Genomic DNA, 10,449 nt, shown 5'->3' with positions numbered 1-10,449 from the left:
CGTTTTGAATTTAACTTTCATAGATTGAAATGCATGCAAAAAAAAAAAAAGAGAAAGAAATGAGAAAGCATTCGACCTCTAGGTTTTGATATACCTTCCTTTTAAATCCCTACGAATCAGAAAAAAATTGTTTGATATTATTACTATCTACTTCATTTTACAAAGCATCCTTTCATAAAATCTCGAATTTAATGCAAAAGAATCATAATCGCGCGATGCACTAATATAAATACTTCAAGTAAATTAGACTTTTTTTATTCGAATTTAAATTTTAATAATTGTCCAGGAATTTTCCATACCGGTAACATTTATCATGCTTTATTTTTCGTATATTTGTATTCCCAGCGTTTCATGATTTTACAATTTTGTATTAATCTCCAAGTTTCAGAAACGAAAAAAAAAAAAAAAAAAAAAATTCTTCTTTATAATACACTAATAGAAACATATGTTAAAACCGCTTTTTACTTTAATTATTTTTTATTCCTCAGACTTACAACCAACCCTCTTTAGACTTAAATTCCATCCAGCAGTTTTAAAGAACAACAAAGCTTGGTAGAGCATTGCATACATGCGTGATGGGATTTAAAGTATGGATTGTGTAAGGATATTTCCACACACCCATAATAAGCTTAGAGCAGATTTGCCAGAAAAATAATTATCGCAATCTATTAATCAGATAACTTCATAATCCATAGAAACATACGTCAACAGATTGGATTATTTGGATTTTTCTGACGTCAATACTATAGTTTTTGACTATGCTGCGCCAGCCGTAGGTAAAATCGTATCAATGTAAAATAGTAAATAAAGAGCTATATATAAGGGTACTTAAAAATGCAGACAAGGTTTAAATCAGTGGATAAAATTTTTTAGTTTAAAAAAAATTGAGCGTGAGGTTTTTTCTACAGTCACATTGCGAACACAGTGGTAATTGTTCAACAAGCAATCAATGGAAATGAGTGAATCTGGTATCCCCAACGCCTAACCGAATTAACACTGTGTTTGATTTATGTCCGTTGAGGAGGGCCATAGTTACACAAGCAGTTTGATTGTATAATATGTGTTGTTAGTTTCAAGGTGTCTGCTATTTTGAATAAGGAAGCATTATTTGTTAGTTTTTTTTAACGAAGTTTTGTTATTTCTACAGGAATCGTATTATACACAGAAAAACGTTAACAGCTCCACGAATAAGTCAACAAGTGTCAAATCTAGGAGAAAAGTAACAGGTTCTTGAAAGCTAATCCACCCATCAAGGAATTCAATATCCAGCTATCAACTTACCGATGACATTTGGTTAAGAAGAGCACTATCTAGTTGTCATTACATTTTTAGGAAGGCAGTTAAAGACCAAGGAATTCAATTATAATGCCATTCAAAACTAATTGAATAAATTGGCTACCATTCAGCTCGATGTTGTACAAGATAAGACCCATTAGAGATTTTCTAAAAGGGCCATAAAAAAATCGTTATTGATCTTAAGCCACTTGTAAAAATAATGATTTTTTTTCATTTAAAGAGAGAGATTATTGTTTCCATTTCAATTAAAACGCCGATTATATATCCAAATGACATTCCTGAAGAAAGATTCAATTCCCATCTATTTGAAATATAGCCCAAATGCGTCAATTTTGAAGCTGATTATATAGTAGAAGTAGCTATCCGTGAAATCCATGATTGCTATATGGATTCTAGTCATTACATTGAAGTATTTTTTGTATTATCGATTTTAGAAAGATGAGATCTGAGCAGTGTTCGTACACTAGTATGAAGATAACTTTAAAAAAATAAATTAGCCAGAAAGGCAATTTTTGTATCGATGTACAACCCCTCATCTTTCCTGGAATGATAAATTTCCTATAAGGTTTGCACTTACTAAACTATTCTTTAAATTCCTTTTCATACATTACAATATAAATCAGTATCAAAGGGCTTAAAATACAATATAAATCAACATATGTAATTCTTTTAGAAAGTTTAATATCACATACACAATTGCAAGGAAAGACTGCTTTTCTTTTTCGATTTTTTTCACTATGGGGTTCGCATAAATTTTTTTTTAACTTTTTGCTCTCAATCTTTACAGAAGCCAAAGTATTTTCATTCAGTCTCCTACATTATTTAATGAAAATTTGCCAACTAAAGTGTATTGATGTAATATTTAGGAAAATAAACACTTGTTCCACTTTTTTGTGGCAACTTAAAGATGGTAATTGCTTGGTTTATTCTTCAGCTTTTAATTTTTTTACTATACAAATCTTTTTATATCTTACAAATATCTTATATCTATATCAATTAAATAGTACAATGGAGTTATATCTACAACCATTTGATAGCAAGAAGATTATTTGAGGGCAGACCACATGATTTCAAATTTACGCCTCTCCTTCTTCTGTGCTTATGGATCACGCTTGCGTGAGTTCACTGGAATTTCAGCAAGATGTTAAGCATCCACCAGACCTATACACAAGATTGTTCTTTCACTTCATCTCTAATACGAAAGATGAATGTGTGTACGTGCGTGCGTGCGAGCGTGTGTGTGTGCTTTGGCGCTCTACAAACAGACTGCTTGACCAAGAACTACCAAAATTGGCGCATATATATATAGAATATTTCTAATATTAGAAATATACTTCTAATATTTCATCTTAGAATTTGTTTTGCCATTGTTGAGAATCAAGATATGAAGATTCAGTTCATTTTTCAAGCTGAGCAGATTTCAGTATAAGACATGCTCTTAGTAAAAGTTTTCAATTTCATTACGTTTATAATTAATAATTTTATTTGAGAACCAAACGAATTTTTTTAAAAAGTAAAAGCGTGTCAATTTTTTATTATTGATGCTCTTTCTTGTTATATAACTGGATGTATGAAGATATAAACAGAAAATTAAAGAAATGTATAGCACAAAGAGCAAATGAAAACTTCTAAAATAGATATCCCCATATGTCTATAAAAATTTGAAATTTAAAATATGTTTCTGATGATACCATTAAAACCAGATTATCCAAAATATTTAATTAAAATTTTTAGTAATCATTAATCCCGACGAACCGACTTATCATGAAAGGAGCAAATAAAAAATATAACAATCAAATATCCTAAAATAGTATTCCCTAAATATCTAAGGCCGCGGTGTCCTGGTGGTAAAGTCTCGGCTTCGGAGCCGGAGGGCTTCAGGCTCGAGACCCGATTCCACCGAAGAAACGTCGTATAAGGAGGTCTGTTGCACGTTAAATCCGTCCTGACCAAACGTCCTCCCGCTGGTGTGGTGTGGTGTGGAGAGGGGGTGCCGGCTCAGGTGTCGTCCTCGTCATCTGACCGCGGTTCAAAATTGTGAGGTCCGTCCCAAAATAGCCCTAGTGTTGCTTCAAACGGGACGTTAATATAACTAAACTAACCCTAAATATCTATTAAAATTTGAAATTTAAATATATTTTTCTGGAGTAACAGTAAAAACAAATATATGTATTTTGGAAACAGTAAAAAACAAATATCCAAAATATTTAATTAACATTTCTAATAAACATTAATTTTTACGAGTCAACTAATTACCAAAGGGGCAAGTTAAAAATATAACAATGTCACATTATCACAAAAATGTTACCATTTTTGAGATTAAATCGAGAGGTCAGGAAACCTTAATTTTTGGGGATCAAATTGCATTTATTTCATCTGATCACTATTCTATTATAAATAGTTTTAAAATCTCCATTAAGTAAAATTTGCAAATTTCAATATTATCTAGATTTTTTTTCTTTTTTTTTTATAAAAAGCGTTTAAATTTGTATTAATTATTATTTGAAAGAATCTGCTGTATTTCAAAAGAGACTGAAAACTTGTTAATCCTGTAAACTCCATATGATCCTCTATACAAATCAAATTCTAACTAACCGGATTTTTTTGCTTTATAAATAACACTGATTTTACAAATTTTAATATCTCCTTTTTTATTTTTATTTTATTTTATTTTATTTATTTATTTTTTTGCTTAAAGCAATCATTGTTATTTCTTTTCATTGTTAGTTGAAAACTGCGTTTCTGTCACAAAATCCTTGAGAACTGTTATTCCTGTTACCTCTATACCAATTTTCCAAAAAGACATTTTAAGCATAGAGTTATAAATATTTAACCACGTAAGTCTCTCTTAATAAATAACGCCATATCCTCCTCTGTCTTGAAATGTGTGTAAAATCTCTTAAGTCTGTTGTTCCTACTCTTTCCAGATTGCGAAACAAGAGATAAGAAGTTATTTTCTATGAAGTCAGATGTTCAAAGCGAATGGCGCGATTTTCTTTTTGTTTTACGAAACATCACGGCGAAAACGACCCTCAACAAGTGAGAAGGGAGAAAAAAATGTATAAAATTTATCTGGAGATGAGATTAAGCCATTGAGATAAAAATGAAAATCCGGGGTTGAAGAGTATTTAAGCTTAGATGTCGGTAAGCCAAACACATCAAAGCATCCCTAGCAGATTCTGGAAAAGAGGAGATTTTGCAGCAGTCAAAATGAAATCATTTCTTTGTGCTATCTTTATCTCATGTTTGTTGGTGGTAAGTACTTTTTTTTTTCTTTTGAGAAACGGGATTATTATATCAGAATAGCTATTTCCAAAAGCGACTTAACACTGCATATGACATTTGTCTCCCCCCCCCACTTATTTAGGGATTAACTAAGTTATAATAATATCTATTATCCCTTTTATTCTGTAGTAAAAGAAAATAACAGTCGATATTTGAAGAAAAAGATTTTTTCAGTTTTGATATGACTTACTATAATTGGATGAATAGCATTGGTAAAAATATGACTTTTACGTCTGAAAAATGTTCTGAAATTCGCAAAAATAGAAAAATAATTGTAATGCCAAAAATATAAAGAAAAAAGGAGAGAAAGATTATGAAAGATTCCCTCACTTTCAAGAATTTTCAAATATTTTTAATGTATTTTATTCAAAAAGAATGCAATGCTTATATTTTTTCACACACTATGGGCAACCATATTTTAGAAAAAATGACGATTGGTGAAAGAGGATGTTAAAACATAATTGAGATGAATAAGATAAATTTTTCGCAATATTAGAAATGTATATTTTTTATCGAAATATACATTTCTGAACTAAAAACAATTAATTAGATTCTAGTCTTTAGATCGAAATATCTTAGGATGATAGCCGTTTCGGCTTCATTCAACTATATTTTAATATTAAAGTTTACTTTTAATTGTACAGTTCCAATAAAAAATATTTTGAATATCATCGCAACGTGTGTGAAAATGAATCCAGTAACTAAAGCAATGAAAAATATTTTTGCTAATATATCTCAAAATATTTTTTTTAAATTATTAAAATTAGAGAAAAAAATTATATAGAAATAAACTTGATATTGCTGAAAAAATCTATTTTTTTTATCTGAAAGTGGTGTAAAAATAATTTTTAAGCAATAACACGCTCCGACATTACACTGGACAAACGTTATAATTTTGATAAATTTTTAATTAAAATTTTATTAAATTTTTGAGAAATCATTTTATAGTGAATACCAACAACCCATGATATAACTTCGAGCAGCTCTAACTTAGAGCTCCAAAGAGAAAGAGAGAGAGCGTTTTCAGATATTGTGCCAGCTATAAACATTATTATGTTAATATAATAAGATTATGTCCTATAGAGTTTCAGAATAACAAGCTCCTCTTGTCATGATTATCTGTGTTCTATTTAATTAATTTTTGATAACTGTGTTCACGAAAACGTATTTTGTTTTCGTGAAATAATTCAATTCATGTATCATTGTTATGATAAATACTTTAGTTACATGTAAAAGTGATTAATTTGATGCATTAATTAATGCATTAAATTATGTTATAGAATATAGATAAACTTATTTAGTAATTATTTAACACAGAGACACTGTATATTATTTTATTAATTTCGCAAGTGGCATCGTTAATGCGATTATGCTTGTCACGTCTGTTATTGGTTAGGAGTAAAGAGATCTTTTGGAGCGACAAATAAATTAAATTCATTTGCTGTATTTTTAAATTCATAATTCAGATTGACTTTCTTATTGATCACGTTCATCAAGGAATAAATCATTTTGATTCTGCGTATTGAATATTTTTATCGCTTATAAAAGCTTTTTTTTCCTTAATGTGTAATTTAAAAATTGGTAAAACTGTAAAATATTTTTTTTTTTTACTTTGAAATAATTAACTTACAAATTTTAAAAATTAATTATAGATTTCTTTTATTAAGAAATTTACTATAATTTATTCTATTTAAAATAACGAATTGAAAACGTTTCTCATACGTTTTAATTACATATTGTTCATTTTAAACAATATGTAATTAAGTAAGAAAATAGTTTTGCATTCTTAAATTTCATGTCATAATCGAAAGATTGATAGAACTATATAAGATATGGATAATATAAATAGATGAGAGTTTTAATTCAGCATATATTTTTTAGGAAGTAGAATTTATAATCTTCAATTATGTGCATACAGTAATTTATAAAAATATTTCATAACAAGTATGCTGGAATCAAAATTTTTAGAGTAAACTGTTTGCCCAAAAGCATCAAGCTTTTATTAGAATTCAAAAGCCAAAACTTAAATTTTCTAAAAACTTGACTTTAAAAAAATGTAACTATTCTAAGCAAAATAAACTTTTAATTCTTGCAAAAAAGAGAGAGATATACTATTCTTGTGTATTTTGTGAGAATAAAAAAGCCGAATATCATATTCATTGGTAGAGGAAGAAAAAGAAAACCGAAACCCTTGAAATCTTTTTCTCTTTATCATATATAGAACAATGAAATTTCAATAAGAGTTTGATTCTGGGTCTATTCTAGTTGAATTAATGACCCATTTAAAACGGCATGAGAACTAAAATGAGAAGATGGTAATTTTGAGGGCAGTGTTTAAATCAGAGCTCAACTGAAATCAATTTAATTTAAAAATGCATAACAGTTTACTTTTCGCAAACACAATGTTTTATTAAATAATATTACACAAAAATCAAGGGCTAAAATCATATGAAAAATGTTTTTCATATATCTTAAGAAACACTAATTACTTTCATATAAATCTGTATAATAACCCGTGAAAAAAAAAACTTTAATATCTCTGTTTACTTTTAGAATTGTGAAAGCTTAGGAAATTATCTAGACTTCAACTGAAAATATTTTAGAAACACTATATGTTTTAAACTCCGGTTTTTACCTATGTTTGAGTAATTAAAAAACACACACTTTTCACTGCTATATGTTTTTAAGCATTGTTAACTTACGTTTGAATCTGAATAATTTGCTCATGTTTTTAAAATAAATTTTTCTGAAGTGATACAATAAACGATAGTGAATTAAACTGATTCAGAGAGTAACATTCTTTTAATCCTACAGGTAGTTTCCGCGCAAGCTTGTGTTGAGCAAGAAGAATGTGACGAAACTCAGTGCTGTGCTGGAATTCCATTTTTGGGGGGAACTTGCCAAAATTTCACCGCAGAAGGTATGTATTGAATTTTTCACTTTATTTTCTCAAGTCTGAAATATTCTTCAAAACAGCAAAAATTCAAATTACTATTAGAATGAATTGTCTCTTCCTCTAAAGAAAGAAAGCCAGTTTCTCATTGTTCAACAAACAATGATCATGCAGTTTATAAATCAGTTTGAATACATATTAATCAATCAATCAGATTAAATAATCGAAATTAAACTAACTGACTGGTCTTAATCAGTTATCTTTTGAGGATTGAACTGATTGCTTGTTTTGCTTTTTAAATTGGTACTCTTTTTTTACTATATTATACCGAGGCTTAGTTCTTATGGTTATTGCAGACTTTTAACTCAATCAGATCTGGAAACGTGCAATCTAAATATATTTTGAAGACGTTTAAGTTTTTATGTGTACGTAAGTTATATCACTACATACTTATTCTTCATACAGTGATATGCATTCATCAGACAGCTCTGCTGATATATTCACACCTTTTAAAAATGCCTTCATTGACTGTAATCCTAAAGCCGTTTTGACAACTTATATTTCAGTTAGTATTCTTGTTAAAATTGATGACTAATGTTTGTTGCTATCTCATTAGACTTTAGAATATGATATTGGCTTAAAACTTGAATTTTTTTCTCTACAAAATTTTCATTCCTGATGCGGTTAAATATAATGTCGCGAATTTCAAAACGAGACACTATTTAATCCTCAAAACTAACCTGAATGTCTCCCATTAGAATCGTCATCATTCAATAAAATCTTTAAGAAATGAACTTAAATTTTATTATTTTCACTCGACTCAACCTAGTAAATAGAACAGACGAAAAAGGGATAAATAATATATTTAACTTCCTCGGAAATTTATTTAAGTACAAAAAAAAATAATTTCAGACAAACCTTTAGATTTTCATGTTATACCAATTCTAATTATCTGCTTATTACTGAATTTATATTTATGTAGCTAATTCTAAAAGCATATATATGCAATGTAGATGAAAAAGAGACCATTTTCTAAAAAGAATGTTTTGGAAAAGAAAAGTAGATTTATTATGTCATCGAACCAATACGAGAGTCAAAATTAAATCCATGATATTCTAAGCATTTTGGTTGTGAGTTTTAATACGAAATGTTTGGTGTTGTGGTATGATGAAAGTTAAATAGACTTAAACCTTTGAAGAAACATATTTGTGAAATATAGAGTTGTCCGCCTAATGCAAAAAATGCATGACACGTATATTTTTAGAAATATTGCAATTGTTTTGTTTCTTCCCTATAGGAGGCAAATGCCACGTAGAAGACAAAGTTGTTCCAATTTTTGGAGACTTTTTCGTTGGACCCTGCCCTTGTGCTGAGGGTCTAGTGTGTGTACAGCAAGGAAAGAAAAAAGTGAGTGATGTTTTTGTAATATTATAACATAAATAATTTTAAAAAATAAAAATGGGAATAAAAATCAAGAAGTGCCAAAATAATATTATGATATAAGATCGCATGGAAAAGCTTCCTGATGTCTCAACAACATTTTAATAAACATTTTCATATAGTTTTATGGGCGTAAAATAAAATTTGAACAAGGAATAAACAAAGCAGTAACAAAAAAAAATATTTTTTTTTAAGTCATAATGAGAAGCAATGTTTCCTTTTATGGAGAGCATTCGGAATCAAAATTTATTTTATTTTTTATTTGTCTGCAGATCAATTTTTAAAATAATATTTTGTTCCGTACATAAAGGATTTGTTCACAGTTAAATGTCTTTCAGAAAATTTGTTATATCAGATACGCTATTAACTCAATTTGATCTATTAATTCTTCTTATTTGATGGTTTAAAGCAAATGCGTATTAAAATATCAAAACGGTCTGTGAATGCAACTGACTTCTTTAAGAAATTTTCACCATGAAAAGAAACACTGCTTGATTTATTAGGGATAAGCTTTGGATTTAATCGAAAAGAAAAATAAATAAAAACAATCATCCGGAATTCTATACTTAAAGTCTTTTAATTAATGGATGGATGGAATAACCTGAATTAAAAATGCCATTTCACAGCAGATAAAATAATCACAACTTCATATTCTTTTTTTACTCCTACTATTTTTCTAGAACAACGGAATTTGCCAGAAACCCGCCACTACCACGGCTGCACCAGTTACAGCTGACGATGCCACCGACGCTTCAGCTGATGATTCAGCTGCAGATGCCTCAGTTGATGAATCTGCTGCCGAACAACCTGCAGCTGCCCCAGTTGCAAAGTAAACTCAGATCGCTGATTGAAAAAAAAAAAAAAAAACATAGCTTTCTTCAGGGCAACTGCTACGGATCTCACAAAAAACAGGATCGAACACGTTTCTCAACATATCTGAATGTTGATCTGAGCTTATGCTGGGACTTTATGCAGTACATCTGTTATTTCAGAGTTTACTGTACTACATAAGGCAGAAAAATAGTAGTCAGATTGTTGTAGAAATCTCGTCATTGTCAAAACTTAATGTGAATAAAATACTTCTGTACTTTTGATATTGCATAGCTTATTTTCATTAGAATGAAAGCACAGAAAAGCCTCAAAACCATCACAGAATCTTTAGCACACAACTTTTGACATTTTTAAGCAAATAAATAATTCTAGTATTCATTTAAGGCTTCGCTTTGAGTGGAATGTTTCGTTGATTGTTTTAGAGGAACTGATTATAATTTTTTGTACCACGTCTAATTATCCATTAATATAAGCACCACTTTATTTAATAATGATTTTGGGAAACTGTATTATTATGCATTTTTAGAACATCCCTGCCTTAATCCTAAAATCTTCTCGATGTACTTACTACATGCAATCTTGCTGAGGGTTTCTTAAAGTAAATTTTACAAAATGCGGGACACTTAGTAGTAATTCGAAGTACAGAAGATATACTGTGTAGAGACTAAGATGAAATATACCAAATAAATTATAATAACTTTTTT

The 10,449-nt window shown here is 29.2% G+C and overlaps 1 protein-coding gene across 1 annotated transcript; it reads left to right on the top strand.

Moving 5' to 3' along the window:
• The first annotated feature begins 4,393 nt into the window (after positions 1-4,393).
• Positions 4,394-10,008, top strand: LOC129964156 (uncharacterized). The gene is made up of 4 exons (XM_056078866.1): positions 4,394-4,551; positions 7,396-7,501; positions 8,772-8,881; positions 9,595-10,008. The coding sequence occupies exons 1-4, from the start codon at positions 4,435-4,437 to the stop codon at positions 9,745-9,747; spliced, it is 486 nt and encodes a 161-aa protein (XP_055934841.1). The 5' UTR covers positions 4,394-4,434; the 3' UTR covers positions 9,748-10,008.
• Positions 10,009-10,449: the final 441 nt, after the last annotated feature.

Source organism: Argiope bruennichi, chromosome 3 (assembly GCF_947563725.1).
Source record: "Argiope bruennichi chromosome 3, qqArgBrue1.1, whole genome shotgun sequence".
Classification (NCBI taxonomy): domain Eukaryota; kingdom Metazoa; phylum Arthropoda; class Arachnida; order Araneae; family Araneidae; genus Argiope; species Argiope bruennichi.
This window is presented reverse-complemented; position numbering and strand designations above follow the sequence as displayed.

Coding starts and splice junctions, on each gene's coding strand:
- LOC129964156 (XM_056078866.1), top strand. CDS start 4,435: ATGTCGGTAAGCCAAACACATCAAAGCATCCCTAGCAGATTCTGGAAA. Junction 7,502..8,771: donor CCAAAATTTCACCGCAGAAG/GTATGTATTGAA, acceptor TCTTCCCTATAG/GAGGCAAATGCCACGTAGAA. Junction 8,882..9,594: donor TACAGCAAGGAAAGAAAAAA/GTGAGTGATGTT, acceptor CTATTTTTCTAG/AACAACGGAATTTGCCAGAA.